General features: G+C 35.3%; 4 protein-coding genes across 4 annotated transcripts; 2 read left to right on the top strand and 2 right to left on the bottom strand.

Annotated features, from left to right (window-relative positions):
* Positions 1–331: 331 nt before the first annotated feature.
* Positions 332–953, bottom strand: LOC106357276 (mini zinc finger protein 1). The gene has a single exon (XM_013796959.3). It carries the CDS (start codon positions 838–840, stop codon positions 556–558), a length of 285 nt encoding a protein of 94 aa, XP_013652413.2. The 5' UTR covers positions 841–953; the 3' UTR covers positions 332–555.
* A 6359-nt stretch (positions 954–7312) lies between these two features.
* On the top strand, positions 7313–12113 carry LOC106404451 (isochorismate synthase 1, chloroplastic). Its single transcript, XM_013845172.3, has 15 exons — positions 7313–7559; positions 7660–7848; positions 9345–9592; positions 9676–9793; positions 9869–9985; positions 10069–10215; positions 10289–10363; positions 10440–10508; positions 10606–10724; positions 10831–10888; positions 10986–11096; positions 11239–11323; positions 11435–11532; positions 11634–11726; positions 11820–12113. Exons 1-15 carry the CDS (start codon positions 7443–7445, stop codon positions 11874–11876), a joined length of 1701 nt encoding a protein of 566 aa, XP_013700626.2. The 5' UTR covers positions 7313–7442; the 3' UTR covers positions 11877–12113.
* Positions 12114–12212: 99 nt separating this feature from the next.
* On the top strand, positions 12213–13248 carry BNAC06G35550D. The gene is made up of 2 exons (XM_013845185.3): positions 12213–12638; positions 12757–13248. Exons 1-2 carry the CDS (start codon positions 12495–12497, stop codon positions 13198–13200), a joined length of 588 nt encoding a protein of 195 aa, XP_013700639.2. The 5' UTR covers positions 12213–12494; the 3' UTR covers positions 13201–13248.
* Positions 13249–13562: 314 nt separating this feature from the next.
* Positions 13563–16384, bottom strand: LOC106404454 (calcium-dependent protein kinase 30). The gene is made up of 7 exons (XM_013845174.3): positions 15428–16384; positions 15205–15348; positions 14830–14982; positions 14633–14748; positions 14384–14551; positions 14072–14302; positions 13563–13998 (listed from the first exon to the last, which is right to left on the bottom strand). The coding sequence occupies exons 1-7, from the start codon at positions 16083–16085 to the stop codon at positions 13825–13827; spliced, it is 1644 nt and encodes a 547-aa protein (XP_013700628.1). The 5' UTR covers positions 16086–16384; the 3' UTR covers positions 13563–13824.
* Positions 16385–17287: the final 903 nt, after the last annotated feature.

Raw genomic sequence — 17287 nt, forward strand, 5'->3', positions numbered from 1 at the left:
TTAATTAAATAGAAACGTCTCATATTTTCCTTTTTGTTGTCGAATGTAAATATCTAATGCATGTTATACATTTTCCTTGTCAAAATAAAAACTATATACACATTTCTACAATCTTTTTATTTACACATTTAAGCTTCAATCATAGGTTCAATATTCAAAGAAAAAGAAGAGATCAGAAGGCTACACATATGTATTGGAACTTGTATTTGATTTTTAGACATGATAAAACTAAGTTCCGTCCCTTCACAAATTATTCCATATCTCGTGTGATATTCTGATCATATGCTTCTTACCTGTGATATACTGAATTGTGATCCTATAAGCTCGATGAACGAACAAAATAAAATCAAATATCATTCTCCAAATCAAAAACAAATCTACTTTCGATCCAACAATACTTTAAATATCACAAACAGAACCATTTATATACAATTTTTTTAATATGCAATACACATCAATAATCATATACAAATATATATATAGATATATATATATCACTTCTCCTTTGAAAATCAATCGATAAATCCAAATACAGAGAAACAAATCCTCGAAAAATCAAGCGTTAGGTGGAGAGTACTCACAAACAACCTCCGTATCGACTTCCTTCCGGTGAAAATTCCGATGACAACCACAAGCGGCGCATCTCAAAGCTTCAACGGTTCCTTCATTGCCAGAGGCCATAAACTCACGGCAACCGTCGACGGCGTAGCCTCCGATGTTAGCAGCGTGATTCTTTTGACACTCCACGTAACGGATGTTACTGATCGCCGATGAAGTAGTTGTCCAAGATGACGTGTTAGATTTTCTTGATTTTTGTTTAATTACCATCTGTCTCTTCATCACGATCTGTGTGAAACCCTAGTATTTATCGATTATAATGATCCTTGAAAATGAAAGTGGCTCTTTGGTCATACAAAAGACTCTTTATGAAAACGAAGTGAAGACTAGAAGGTGTGTACTTGCCCCCTTTATAGATTAGTTAGGCTTGTTTATTATCTAACCCTAGAGGGGACCTACGGTGTCGACAAAGTAGCTTAAAACGTGGGTTACTTTTTTTTTCTTCCCTATAACTCTATAAGTTATTTTTGTAATTAAATATTTATTTATACCCTAATAAATTTTTATATATACATGGGAATATACTGTATAATTTATGTCTAACGGACTTGTTCCCAGCAATAGACAATGACAGGTTAAATTGGAATGCAATCACATTTCCAATCACCTTCACTTATTCGGATTTGATTAAATGTTCATTTGATATCTCGTTAGCATTATTTGTTCGTGGGTTATACATTTCCTCGCTAGATTTCGTTACTACGTAATTCTTTTAAATTCTATCGATTTAAAAGCTCTAAAAAAAGACCTTAAAAATAATAAAGATGAATTCATACGAGAAAGGGCACACAATGATTATTAAACAACTAAGAATAATGGTTATCCAAAGTTAATTAATATTTAAGAAGCTAAACATCGAATCTACTTTTCCGAATGTCTCTCTGTCTGCACTTGCTTCTGAATTTTTTTCTCCTTAGGGCTCCGAATGGTGACGAACCGCCTCACACCACACCGCCGTGAATAGTAACAAAAATATCTATATATACCTATATATCTATATATTTTTGTTACTAATACAACCGCACCGCACTTGTTCCGCAGTTGTCCTGAAAGTTGTCCCGCACCTCATCATTCGAAGCCAAAATATAGCAACCTTATTTAATTTAAGACAACCTTACTCGAGATTTGGAGTACTTTACTTTGTGGTTTTTCAAAAACAACCTTATTATTCATTAAAAATGTTGTATCTTAATGAACTAAATATGAAAATCACAGAAGTAACCAAACTTAAAAAAATTATTTAGTTGATTATGCTACTCTCTTTTTTTTTTTATCATCTGAAATATGTATTGCAATAGGATGGGACAATTACATTGGGGACCTTCAAAGGGAAGGATCAAAAACAATACCAGGCAAAGCAAATTGCAGCCAGCCTATATAACCACCATGATCAAGGGACATACTCTCGATCATATAAAAGCTAGTCTAAACAGAGGCCACCAATTTCTCAGAATCAAAAAAATTAGATAGCCAACGAGTACAGCCCGAAGCTACGTAGGATCTCCAATTACGAGGATTGAGAGCACTTTGCAAATGAGAAAACGAATATTAAGGCTTCTAGTGGAAAAGGTTAACTGTTATAGGCCTATAAGCCCAATCATGAAAAGATAACTAATTTATTTGCCATGGAAGCAAAAGGCTTATAAGACTTATCCAACACACTTTCTGCTCAATTTCTAAAGAGAGGTTTAAAGTCAGCAGAACGAAAAAAATCTCTAAGGAAACTAAAGTGTTCATATATTTTGCTAGTGTGGATTGCCAATGTATGTTGCGACTAGAGACGTATACAAAATGAATCCTCCAACGATTGTAGTGCCTAAATCCATTAATGAATGTGTCGAGAGTTTGTTCGAGGTTCATAGAATATTAGATTATTCAGAGCTAAGCACAATCTTGTTGGCTTGGACATAGGTAGTACAACCTCTAGCATCCATTTCAGCCCAATATTTGGGGTTTCTTTGTGGGGTTTTGTTTTAACCTTGGGTTTATTTGAGTAAATTCACATGGAGTTTTCTATATCTTCCTGCTATTCTTTGTCTTCATTGAATTGACATTCTTGTGGGGGAGAATGTAGGGTACATTATGTAGTTTATTCAACTAAAGACAAACTCCAGAGTACATTGGCCTTTTCTGGATATAAGCTTCAAGGCTTCAGGTGCTGAAGAGTTCGTCTCTAGTTTCTCTTAAATTGTTTGTCAGATGTTTAATCTTACGTAGGTCTACACAGAGAGAGTAGTTGTGCAATAGTCTGTCCAAAATATAAGCATGTTTAAGATAAACGTTGTATTACGCATGTTAACATTGTGTACCCTTGTTGTTGAGTTTTTATTATGTGATTTGCTAAATAACTATATCCGTACTAGTTTTAGTATTGTTGTTCACGTGCTCAACATGATTCAATAAGGTACTGATTTTAATTATGTGAGACATACAGTAGTATATTTTCGGTTTGTGCCGCGTAAAGTGAGTTTTTTTTGGTTAATTGAATTCATATTTCCATGCAAATCTCTTCTTTTTTTTTTGCTTACCACCTATATTAAACTGGCATGTGTACAATTATTTAGTACTTGACAATGACCATTCAGGACTTGTTTATGTAACCCAGTTCAATTTTTTTCAATGGAAGTGTGAACATTTGAATTTTAGGTTTCAGTCTTACAGTCATGCTTATAGCCTTCTGCTTTCGACGTATTCTGTTAGCTCTTCAGTCTTCACTAGTGGGTATACTATCATTAATATTTTTGACGTTGTTAAAAGTATTTGCATAAAGTAAACAAAGTATTGATAAAACTAGGTTTTAGACATTTTAAGAACGTGATTATGACATCATCGTGAGACACGTGATTTCGTAAAAACTGTTTAGCTACGCGTAGTATCATCATCAAATGTGTTTAAAATTTCGATCTATAGCATATGCGGCATGAACCTTAGGAAAAAGTGAAAACAAGTCAACAAAACTGACGAAATAAGGATGAATCTGTAGCATCGGCAACAACAATTCAAAGTCTTGAATAATAGAAAACAACTATGGCCGCGTCCAACAGTTCATGACTGCCTTAAAGTCACTATACTTTAGTATCGCAGGACCGTGTGTATTACTCGCAGTTTATTCAGTTTTACATCAACCAATTATGCTACTTGAATAATTATTGGTTGCTTTCATGATTTGAAAGACTTCCTATAGGTTTTAATAGTGCAGCATGCCATAAATTATTAAGATATTAAAAAGCAACCGAAAATAAATATACACATATATAGTATATAATGTTTTATACTTTTACTGTAGCAATGTCCTAAGATTAAATTTCAAATCCTAAATTTTTTTAAAGCAGTTGTTTGCAACCTTATGTAGAAAGGTTTTGTATTTTTGTAAAGAATCTTAAAATTTGTGATTTAGTAAATATTATATATAGCTAATTACTTTTATTTTGGTGAGTGTAGGCTTCTTTTTTTTTGGAAACGGGTGAGTGTAGGCTAACAGAAGGGTATAAGCTAATTGTAGAATATATAAGGTTCAGACACTTTTAAGGTTAATATAAAATAACTTAGCTAGTTAATTTCATGCAATTTTTTGACATAAATTAATATTTTTAAAATCGAAATTTTCAAATACTAAACTTTGGAAAATTAGAGATTTAACCAAGGTTCAGAATTTTTAAGGTTAATAAAAAACAACTTAGCTAGTTAATTTCATGCAATTTTTTTTAATTCCTAACCACCTTTAATGAATTGGCACGCGTACAATTATTTAGAACTTGACAATAACCATTAAAGACTTGTTTATGTAACGATTACTAAGTTTAATATTTTTTAAAAAATGGGAGTGTGAACATTTGAATTTTAGGTTTTATAATCTTACAGTACGGCTTAATTATAACCTGTTGCTCTAGACCTATATTTGTTTTTTTCTTTCTCTTGGCTCTTGATTAAGATGTATAATATCATTAAAAAATTTGACGTTGTTAAAATATATTTGCATTAAGTAAACAAAGTACACTAAACCCCAGGTTGTAGATATTTTTAAACAGGTTTTAGACACTTTTATAACGTGACTAGGACATCATCGTGAGACACGTGATTTCATAGAAATTGTTTAGCTTGGCGTAGCATCATCATCAAATGTGTTTAAAATTTCGATATATAGCATATATATGGGACATTAACCTTAGGGTAAAATGAAAACAAGTTCATAAAATTGACAAAATACGGATGAATCCGTAGCATCTTCGACAACTATTCAAAGTCTTTTGTTCAAAAGAAAATAGAACACAACTGAACAGCTCGTGACTGCCTTAAAGTCACACTATAGTATAATATCGTAGGACAGTGTATATTCGTTCCAGTTTATTCAGTTTTACATCAATCAATGCTAGTTGGATTATGGTTTTGTTTCATTATAATTGGCTTATTTGAAATTCTTCCCTAGTTTGAATAGTTCTTTTTTTTAAATGAATGTAAAATTTTATTCAGTCAAAACTTTGTACATCTAGTGCATCTGATTTTGTAGAGAGATGAATCTATACTCTAAGAGCTAAAAGAAAAAAAATTCCTCATGGTGATTACTCTCGAGTAGCAAACCAAGTGGTCAAACTCTCTTCAAGGTATTTATGTCCCAGCTCCTTCACCGATAGCAGCTTTAGTTTGATAGTTTTATCTACAAACTTGATGAGGACATTAGCAGGCTGCCACTGCTCTCCATGTCCGCGGGCATTCATCTCTCTCTACAGCGGGTGAACCGTCGCTTGGAAAGTGTAGCGAATAAAAAACTGCTTCGTGGGTGGCATTCTTGCATTCGAGATAATCTCAATTTGACTTTTATAATCTTATAACGTTATTAAGCTATTCGTTTTGACCACGAGGACTCCATTTGATAGAAAAATAATCGGTCTCTCAAAGTAGCTGGTGAGCCGTCGCAATCATCGTATGGACTTGGACTCAAATGTGTGTGTTTGGTTATTTCAGGGAAATTTTGGGGAAGTTGCTACACCTCTGCACTGTCCATTCTCCTCTCATCATAACGACATGGTGATACTCCACATGGAAAATAAAATGAAAACAATCCCTTTTTTGTCATCATGAAAACAATTTTTATATTAGGTTATGTTACCTTTTACCAGTGTTTTGAAAACCGGATCGGACAGGCCGGTCGAACCGGTCGGACCGTGACTCAGTCTTCTAACCGATTCCGAATTGTACTAAAAATCGGATTTGAGTTAAACCGGCAAACCCGGTAAAAAACCGGTCAAACTCGGTAAAACTGGTGATCCGGTTCAATATTAAAATCCGATTTTCTCAATTAAAATTAAAAAAAATTAAAAAAAAATTACAAATTTATAAATATTTCATTTAAAATCATACTTTTAAAAGTATATTTCCAAATAAATTAGTTTTCATTATATTTTTATATATTTTTAAGTTTTTATTTATTTATGTATCAATTTTAGTTAGATTCTAGAAATGATATAAATTTTTATAAAAATAATTGTATATATATATATATTTAATTGTTTAAATTTGATTATAATTTAAAACCCGGTTGAACCGGTCCGACCATTGACCCAGTTACAATACCGAGTCAATGTCCGGTCCGGTTTTCAAAACATTGCCTTTTACCTAAAACAGCACCATTGTGTTACATGTTCTTTCCTACCGTGAATCTCAATGGGTTTTAAAGAGCGGTGGTGTTCCTACCAAATAAGATGATTCTATTGAATTGAATCCTCAAATAATCTAAGAAGGGTCTGAACGGGTTTTAAATTCTAATTAAAACATCGATAAAACAATTATGTAATTATTTCTTTCATTTTATATTTAATATATTTCATGTTTTTACACATATAAAATATATTTTAATAATTGTTAATTTTAATTTACAATAAATAAATAATAATTTAATGAAATGAATTATGTTATTTATAATTCCTTATAATTTATGTAATTAAATTTATGAAACATAAATTTTATTTTATAAAACAATTCTATATATATATTATCTTCAAAAATAGAGAAAATACTATTTAAGGATCTCTATTATTTTTGTTATTAGTAGAAAAAGGATCTCTATATGTTCAGCCTATATCCATATATCCCTTCAAAAACACTGACCTAGTTGCAATAGATGAACGGTATGATCCGTACTCCGTAGTGCATGATGGTATACAAGACTTTTTTGACATTTTCTTTGATTTACGAAGACATCTCCCGCAATAGTTGTCAATTTGTCATAAATCAAATTTATTTGATAACCTTAATTTTATTTCTGTAAATCCTTAGCTCAGCAGTGTACTATTAAAGTTTCATTAGTCCTAATCTAACTTATTGAATTGCAGATCAAATGAAACAAAGTGCACCAATTATCTGGAGAAAAAAATTCTTCTGTGGACTGCATTTTCTATTGAAAATTACTTTCAGATCTTTAATATGTACAGAATAACGCCAAGTTAATAGAAAACTATAACAATTACCATCAATCATTACGTACCTATAACTTATCTATGAAATAAAATGACAAGTTAAGATAATAAACTGTTATTTGGATAAAGAAAATAGAATGAAAGAAAAGTAGTAACAAGAAAGGTAACGAACATTTCTGAGCAGTTTACAAGAAATTCTGAGAAATTTAAGTTTATAGGTGAAAGGAATATTCAATTTTAATGGGCCCCAATCCCATCTTATTTAAGACGTGCCCATAATCACATTTCTGCAGATAACAAGAAAAAACAAGAAAGCATCTATAATCTCTTGCTACGAACCCCAGCTAAAACAAAATATTTTTACAAACTCACTCACCATATCCCTTTGATACGTTCTCTAAGCTATCTCCAATGGCCTCACTTCAACTTTCTTCTCATTTTCTGGGCACAAACACTACAAAACACAACTCCATTTCCATCTCTCATAACTATTCCCAAACCCCATTCACCAGATTATTCTCCTGCAAGGTTTGTTTTCTCTCTGTCTCTTTTTTTTGTTGTGTTCTTATCTTTTCCGAAGGACATCATTGTTTGATTATCTGAGAAATGTCTTTGGACAAAATTGTAGAAGTTTATGTCGTGTTCCATGTCTATGAATGGATGCGAGGGCGATTTCAAGACGCCACTTGGTACGATTGAGACAAGAACTATGGCGGCTGTTTTATCTCCGACAGCAGCCACTGAGAGACTAATCTCCGCCGTCTCTGATCTAAAATCTCAACCTCCGCCGTTTTCCTTCGGCGTTGTCAGGTTACAGGTACATGACTTTCCTCTGTTTCTGTCAGTGAAAGATCAGATATCGCCACGTGGTCCTTCCGGATTGGGTTATGATGATATCGTTCTCTAGATCGTTCCTCAACGTATCGTTATGCCTAATCATTTAAATTTATTTTTTATAAGAGTGGAATCATTTCGTTTTTAAATAAGAATGCACATATCATTTTCCACTCGCTTTAGCTCAGTAATTACGTAGTTTCTTTTTTCCATTTTCATTGACGGGTAGTGTCAAATGACATCGGTTTTAACCTCATCATTAGTACAAATTCTGGTTGATTCTGGTTATGAATCATAAACAATCTCTTAAAGACAGTCGCTAATAATAACCAAGAACGAAAAAGATATAACTACTATTCCGTCTGTTCCTAAATATAAGATGTTTAGAAAGAAACATACATATTAAGAAAACTAATTTTTGTCTATAAAATATCATTAAAATTATAAATTAATGGTATTCAACCAATTATGAAATAGACTATTAAAATATGATTGAATACACAGTTTTTAATAAAGTAAAAGTTATCTAGAAAAATGAAAACATCTTATATATTCGAACATAAAAGTTTTGTAAAACATTCTACATTTATGAACAAAGGAGTATTAAACACGAACTCTAAAGTTGAGTCGTACCTTTCCTTTTTAAGTCAATTAAATGTTGACCAAGTACAGAGTTGACCTTAAGCAGTCTCATAAGTAACAAGGACATTCGAGAAAAGATTAACGGACTGTTCTAATCAAAGTTCAACACTGTGTAATTAGATTTGATGACTACTTATGGACAAATCTCCAAAATAGCATATTTCTTAGTTTATATCACAAAAATAGCATTCAAAAACTAAAATGACCAAAATAGCACCTTTCTAAGTTTATCTTTTGAAAATTTTAATTTTTTTTATTTTTCAAAATTTGAAATCTTATCCCCAAAACCTCATTTCCCAACCCTAAACCCTAAACCCTTAACTCTAAACTCTAAACCCTAAACCCTAAACTCTAAACCCTAAACCCTAAACCATAAAACCTAAACTCTAAACCCTAAACTCTAAACCCTAAACCCTAAACTCTAAATCCTAAACCCACCATTTAACTCTAAACCCTAAGTTTGTGACTTTTGATAAAACATTAAATGCTATTTTTGTGACTTTTGACTCTGAGTGTTAGTTTGAGAACATAAACTTGATTTAGTGTTATTTTTGTCTTTTTCTCACTACTTATCGTCTAAAAATATTAAGCGGGAGGAAAAGTAACGGATAATGATTATGAGGGAAAAAGAAAAAAAGGAAATTAACGATTAAAGACTCATTCACACATTAATTAAGACCATAATTAAACTCAATCTCTTAATTGAGATTCTTAGTCTCGGTTAAAAGACGGTTCTTGATAAAAACTAAGAACTGTCTCTTATAAACGGTCATATATTTTTCCCGCGCAAATTTTAAGGAACCTTAATTTAATTTGGTTTGGTTCGGTTCGGTTCAGGTGCCAATTGACCAGCAAATCGGAGCAATCGATTGGCTTCAATCCCAGAACGAGATCCACCCTCGCTGCTTCTTCTCTCGCCGCAGCGACGTTGGTCGTCCCGATCTTCTCCTCGACTTGGCCAGCGATAACGGTAACGGAAGAGGCTCATCGGATAATGATCTGGTTAGCGTCGCCGGAATCGGATCCGCAGTGTTCTTCCGTGACCTAGATCCCTTCTCTCACGATGACTGGAGATCCATCCGAAGGTAAAGTAACAAACTTTATACGAATCTTCTCGTTTCGCTTATCGGTTATCTGATTGGTTGAGTGGTTTAACCATTTTTTGAAGGTTTCTGTCGTCTTCGTCGCCTCTGATCCGCGCCTATGGAGGCATGCGGTTTGATCCCAACGGCAAGATCTCTGTGGAATGGGAACCCTTTGGCGCATTTTACTTTGCAGTGCCTCAGGTAACTAAAGTTTTGATTTCTTTTTTTGTCAAGAGAGTGTATGGAGCATTGACTAATTGGTTACTTCACGCTCAGGTTGAGTTTAATGAGTTTGGGGGAAGCTCGATGTTGGCTGCAACTCTTGCTTGGGATGATGAGCTCTCTTGGACGCTGGAGGATGCTATTGAAGCACTTGAAGAGACTATGCTTCAGGTTATCATTAAACAAAGTCTGCTTTTGAGTTATTGAATGGTGTCTTTAACTCTTTATGCTAATGAGAATTTTGTTTGTGTCAGGTTTCTTCTGTTGTGATGAGGTTACGAAGGGAGTCTCTAGGAGTATCTGTTCTTAGCAAGAATCATGTTCCAACAAAAGGAGCGTATTACCCTGCTGTTGAGAAGGCTTTGGAGATGATTAAGCAGAAGAGTTCATCGCTTAACAAGGTAGTTTAGTGACTAATGTCTGTATCTATTTATGGTTTCCAGCTTAACTGGTGCTTTCTGTTTGCGAAACCAGGTTGTGCTTGCTCGCAACAGCAGGATTATAACGGATACTGACATTGATCCCATCGCTTGGCTTGCACAGTTACAGGTGTGTTTTTGTCTGTGGATACTATATTTAGTTTTGGAGTAAAGACTTGAATCTCACTCAACTTATTGTTTGACAGAGTGAAGGGCATGATGCTTATCAGTTCTGTCTGCAACCACCTGGTGCACCAGCTTTTATCGGCAACACGGTATGTTATATAAGTAGCATGTTGGTGCATTTTATTCTATTTGACATATCTGGAAGAAACTGTTTGTAAAGTTATGGCACACCTCTTTGTGAACCAGCCTGAGAGACTTTTCCAAAGGAATCAGTTAGGTGTCTGCAGTGAAGCTTTGGCTGCAACTAGGCCTCGTTCTGCTTCAACGGCACGTGATATGGAGATAGAGCGTGACTTACTAACAAGGTCATTTTTTTTTTTACTTCACTGTTTTGAACAATCGTAAAGTCCATTTTTTTTGCATTGTAATTTTCGGATATGCATACTGACTTGGTTTACTAAACTGCTGCAGCCCCAAAGATGACCTTGAGTTCTCAATTGTAAGAGAGAATATAAGAGAAAAGTTAAACGTAAGTTTCAATTTTTACTCTTTAACAAAAATGTATTAAACAGTTACAACAGTTATGATTGACATGTGTTCTTGTTATGCTTTCGTCTGCTCTGCAGTCTATATGTGACAAGGTGGTTGTTAAGCCCCAAAAAACTGTGAGGAAGCTTGCAAGAGTGCAGCATCTATATTCTCAATTGGCAGGGAGGCTCAGGAGAGAAGATGACGAGGTGAGATAATAGTATATGAATAATTTCACATCACATGATCATCTAGATAGCTTGAAGTTAAGGGTGGTTGCAAATGTTTATCTCCAGGCTATTCTTTTCTTCACATTAGGTTTGACTCTTTTGTGTTATGTAATATCTACAGTTTGACATCTTGGCTGCTCTGCATCCAACTCCAGCTGTTTGTGGGCTTCCAGCTGAAGAAGCCAGGCTTTTGATTAAGGAAATAGGTAAAGATAATCTACATTTTTCTTTGCTTCTTTCAACCATCTCCTAGTAACTATAGATGTCTATGCATTGTTTTTCAATTTATCCGTATTTAAACCTTTCTCGTCTCCCAGAATCTTTCGATAGAGGAATGTACGCTGGACCTATTGGATTTTTTGGTGGTAAAGAGAGTGAGTTTGCAGTTGGGATCAGATCAGCTCTAGTCGAAAAGGTAAAAGCTTTGTTTGCTCTCGCTCCCTAGCACAAAAAAAAAAAACACAATTTCCTAAGTTATACAAACAGGTCTAAATCATTTCTTTTGAATGATTACAGGGTCTTGGAGCATTGATTTATGCTGGGACAGGGATAGTAGCAGGAAGCAACCCAACCTCAGAGTGGAATGAACTTGATCTAAAGATATCTCAGGTGTGACTTGTTTAGAAAAAATTTATCTAACACTGCGCTTCTTCTGTTTCAAAAAAGCCTTAACTTTATTTATTTGTGTGGTTGTATTTGCAGTTCACCAAGTCAATCGAGTATGAGGCAACAACAACAACGCTGCAGACAATTAATTGAAGAAAGAGTAACAACATTTGTTTCTTTTTTTTATTCTTCTTTTAATTGTATGGGAATGGGTTCAGGTTACAATAGAAAATCAGTGTGTTTGTTTGTTAACGTTGTAAATTAAAAAGGAAGAAGAATAATTGCTGAAATTTATAGGCTTTTTCTTGATTGTTATTAGGCTGGCCTGAGTCTTTCTTGGTTGTAATTAAACCGGGCCTAATCCGATTATTAATCGACTGTCTTTTATTATGATCTTCATCCATTAACCTTCCTCGCAAAATCTTTTCACGCACTGGTCTACCAGAACAAATAAACAACCGGATAGAGTACAATAATAAAATCTGAGATAATTTTGTCTTTGTTGTTTTAATTTTGACAAATCCTTTAACCATTATGAAATTCTTGAATTGTTATTACATGCTTTAGTCACGAGTCTGATTATTTAAAACAAGTGAACACCCAAGATAAAGCGCTAACGAATATGATTGGCTGAAGCCACAAAGACATCATCTGACGTGGCACTTTCTCTGTCTCCAGAGATTCCACATAGTGTGCTGAGGGGGAAGAAACAACAACACACGAAGACATCTCCAAAGAGTTTTGCCTTTTCATCGCTTCGATCTTTTTCCAATGGCTGTCAACGCTCCTATATCGTCTCACCCGCGAACACAGTTCCTCTCCAATCCCGTTCTCCCCCGCTTTCAACGATCATACTCCACCGTAAAAGCACCAGCATCAGCCTTCTCCGTCGTCTCAATGGCTCCTCAGAAGAAGGTAACTTTAAAAACTAATCTCTTCATTTTCATTACATGCCTTAGTGAACAGTTTAATAGACACCACAGATTCTCAAATTCTTCAAAGGAGTAAACAGATCTTTGTATATGTATATTAGGTGAACAAATATGATGCCAAGTGGAAGAAACAATGGTACGGAGCGGGGCTATTCTTCGAAGGAAGCGAAGAAGTAAACGTCGACGTTTTCAAGAAGCTTGAGAAGCGGAAAGTGCTCAGCAACGTCGAGAAATCTGGCTTGCTCTCGAAGGCAGAGGACTTGGGACTCACGTTGTCATCTCTCGAGAAGCTTGGTGTCTTCTCCAAAGCAGAGGAGCTCGGTCTTCTCAGTCTCCTTGAAACTTTAGCAAGTACATCCCCTGCTGTCTTAGCCTCGGCCGCACTCCCGGCTCTGACGGCTGCTATTGTAGCTATAGTGCTGATTCCTGATGACTCAACTACTCTGGTGGTTGCTCAATCGGTTTTGGCAGGTGCTCTTGCTCTTGGAGCTGTTGTTTTGTTGGTTGGTTCTGTTGTTTTGGATGGACTTCAAGAAGCTGATTGATTCTTTCCATATGTAAACTAAACATAAATAAACCTTTTGTCCAATTGATTTATGTTAGTTTGCTGAAATCATCATAACTGTAAGGTTGAGTGATTTTGTAACATCCATGTTTGTGATATATCGTAGGGTAAATGTTAAAAAAAATTGATTTCGCTATATATGTCATCAAAGTGCACTTATTTTTTTAGTCACACATCTAAAAAACTCTATAGTTAAGTATGTTTGAGCTGAAGCGATGTAATGATGGATGAACTATCGTGAATGATATTGACCGCTTGCACGAGATGGAGTCCACGAGGCCGAGTAAACATATGAGGTCCATTAGACGTGGGTGTCTTATAAATTCATGGTAGACTATGTCATAAGCAAGTCAGAAAGAAGCTTTATAACAATTAAACAAACATTACATACAAAATACATTCATTCTCCAGTGAAGAAAAAGTCTAACTAAGCCCATAAATTACAAATTTTCAACTTCCCAAACCAAAAGAATCACTAGAAGCAAAGTGAAGTAATACAAAATTACACATGAAAAAGCTCAGAAAAGAAAAACCTTCTTCTTGAACAGAGGAAAACAAAGCCATCAGATTGCTTCTTGTTTTGGTAGATAAACAAGTGTAAAGATCAAACAGCAACAGATTGTCCAGTGAGTGCATCGTGTAGATGCAATGATCCATCTTTCATCAAGTTTATACTTAAGCTCTTGAATCTCTCTCTTGAGTATTGTCTTGATGCCTTTCTCCAGTCAGTTCCAGCTTTCATCATCACCACAAACTCATCATAGTTTATACGCCCATCCTGAAAAATCAAATATTAGTATGTAACATCTTTCTATAAGAACAGCCTTTAAGGGTCAAAGAGATTATGTGACCTTGTCAGTGTCAACTTCACGCATTATGTCAATTAGAACACTGTTGTCTGGTTCACCTAACTCATCTGTTAAAGCTCTTCTTAGTTCATCTGATTCAATGTATCCACTTCCATCTTTGTCAAAGAACATAAAAGCTTGTCTGAAATGTTCATCATTCTCCATCTTCTGCAAGTGTATTATCACTGCTACAAACTCTCCATAGTCCAGGCATCCATTTCCATTAACATCCGCCTGCATCAAAGAAAATACATGAATGTTAGTACTAGAGAAGACGACCATTGTTGAATCTTTTGATTAAGAAAAAAAAGTTACCACTTCCATCAACATTTTGATCTCTGGTTCACCTAGTTGTGAACCGACTTTCTTTAGTCCAGCTCTGAGTTCTGGATACGTTATTTTACCGTCATTGTCATCATCCATCAGTGTAAACATGTCTCTAATGACCTCAACTTCTTGAATAGACAAGTGCTCAGCTATCACCTGGAAGCATCACATAGAATAAGTATTAAGTGACGAAACCAAACAAAAATATAAACTCAAAAGAATGAGAGGAACACTTACACGTAGAGCTTTCTTTTTCAATCTATTCATCATGGAGAATTGCTTCAACCTTGACCTAACGATATCCCCTAAAGGAACATTTGGAGCTTTCTTCGCATTCTGTATCCAAGGGTGATCTATAAAAAGAGGTAACAACAAAGACCGTCAAGTAGAGCAGAGAGAACATGAAAAGATCACAAGATCCATCCTTCATTTACCAAGAACTTGCTGAGCAGTCAAACGCTTAGTTGGGTCAGGGTTCAGCATCTGCTTCACAAGGCTCTTTGCGCTTTCAGATATCTGAGACCAAGGATCTCTCTTAAAATCAAGAACTCCCCTCAAGATTGCAAGAGCCACACCTTGTTCAGTCTCTGCATTCAAAACCATGAATCACTAAGTTACTCTTCATCAGTACAGATCTACGTAGGGCCGGATCTGAGATTTTAGCGGTTATAAACATTTTTTAAGAACTTTGGTAAAATATATATTTATTTCATAATTTGGAAGCTAATATCTGTGTAAATTTTCTTTAAAAAAAAAAACAAAACCAATATTTCATATCCGGATCTTAGAGGAAACAGAACAGCTATTACCAGCCCAAAACGGAGGAACACCACAGAGCAAGATGTAGAGGATAACTCCAGCACTCCACACATCAACCTCTGGTCCATAATCTCTCTTCAACACTTCTGGTGCCATATAATATGGACTGCCCACAATCTCTGTAAACCTCTCTCCTGCAAAAATTTCTAGATTCAACCACATTCTAGAACAATGTGATCTGAATCTCAAAAGTTTCTATTTTAGGAAAGTTACCAGGCTTGAAGAGCACGGATAAGCCAAAGTCAATGGCCTTAAGCGCAGAGTTCTCCTTCTTATTAGCAAACAAGAAATTCTCAGGCTTCAAGTCTCTATGCATCACACCATTCATATGACACATCTTCACGACCTCCGCGATGGTCCTAGCCACGGTGGCCGCCGCGCGCTCCGTGTAATGCCCTCTGGCGACGATCCGGTCAAAAAGCTCGCCTCCTTCGCAAAGCTCCATCACAAGATGCACGTTCTCGTTGTCCTCGTACGTCGCCTTGAGTTTCACCACGTTGGGATGATCGGGTATGGTGGACATGATCGTGACCTCGCGGCGGACGTCCTCCACGTCGACGGCGGTCCGGAGCTTCCTCTTGGAGATCGACTTGCAAGCTAAGGCTTCGCGTGTCTCGCGGTCCGTGCAGAGGTATGTGATGCCGAACTCTCCGCGGCCGAGCTCTCGTCCTAGGATGTACTTGTCGCTGATCTGAGTCCGGTGGCTCATGGGGACGTCGGGGAGGACGCGGATGGGACCGTGGGATCTCAGACCGTCGGGATCGTGGTTATACGCGTTTTGTTTCCGGACATGTCGTTTCTTGGTTTGGTTCTTGGTTTGTTTTGAGTCTGCTTCAGGGTCAAAGTTGACGCAGGCGATGCAGTTACCCATGTCTGAGTTTTCGAACTCAGTAAACCGAAGTTGGTTAGTTTCTGGAGATTTGACGGCAACGGCTGTGTTTTTCCGGCGAACGGTGAGTTTGTAGTCTTTGGGGGAGAAGATGAAGAAAGGTTCGTCGACCTTTTGTGTAAATTTCAGTTTGGTGATGATATTTGATATTTAAAAAGTTGTATCTATATAGTTTAAATATTAAGGGGAAAAAAGCAACTTGATTTGTATCTGCAAATACAAAAAAAAAATGCAAAGAAACTGTATTTTGAGCGGTTTTGGATTTAAAATAGATTTTTCTATATGAATTATAAAATATTTTTTCAGTGATTCAGGTTAGTTATACTTACAACATCTTTTATTACTCTTTCGTGTATTTAAAAGATGAAAAAAGATGAGTAGGAAAAATACTAGCCGTCGATTTGTTGAGGTGGAGAGATGAGATGAAGTCAGGTGGAGTTGTTGACCATGGAAGTGGATATGGTGACATACTGACATTGTCAAAAAAGTGTGACGTTGGTTTCATTTGAGTTGTTGGTATTAACCAAAATCATTGTCTGTTTGAAATCAATAGAATTGATTAATGTAATTAAACTTGTGAGAGTTGTTTTGTCGTCTTGTCCCTCTGATTACTTTACCTAATAAGTTACTAGCTTTGGATTTACAGAAACATTATAGTGTATTTTGGGTACCATATATATATTTTATAGTCTTTCCGTATGAAAACAATCTCACGTTGTCAGAACATTGAAATTTAATTTTTTCTCGAAATAGGGATATACTTTTGTATATGGTTGATTTGAAAGTTTCTGCAACAAAAAAATATTTGGTGAAGATTATTTCAAAACCTATCAGATAATGTAATCAGGATAGGAGAGATTAGGTGTAGACTTTGTCAATACAACTATACAAGGATCAATCAATCGTACTTTATTTGTGACATAAGGAAAATAAAACGAAGAGTAAATATGAAGATTCCACTGATCAAAGTCAACAAAAATGCAAACAAATGGTAACGTCTTCTTCTTCTTCTTTTCTCTATAGTAAATAATTCAATTCCCATTCAGTTGTCGCCATGTCGTATCCTTATTCGTTTGCTTACAACAATTTAGGTTTACATTGTAGAGATAAATAACCTAACATATGTCATTTTTCGCAAACAACATTGTCATATTGTGTGCATATTATATAGTCATCAAATTCAT

The sequence above is a fragment of the Brassica napus genome, chromosome C6 (assembly GCF_020379485.1).
Source record: "Brassica napus cultivar Da-Ae chromosome C6, Da-Ae, whole genome shotgun sequence".
NCBI classification, from domain to species: domain Eukaryota; kingdom Viridiplantae; phylum Streptophyta; class Magnoliopsida; order Brassicales; family Brassicaceae; genus Brassica; species Brassica napus.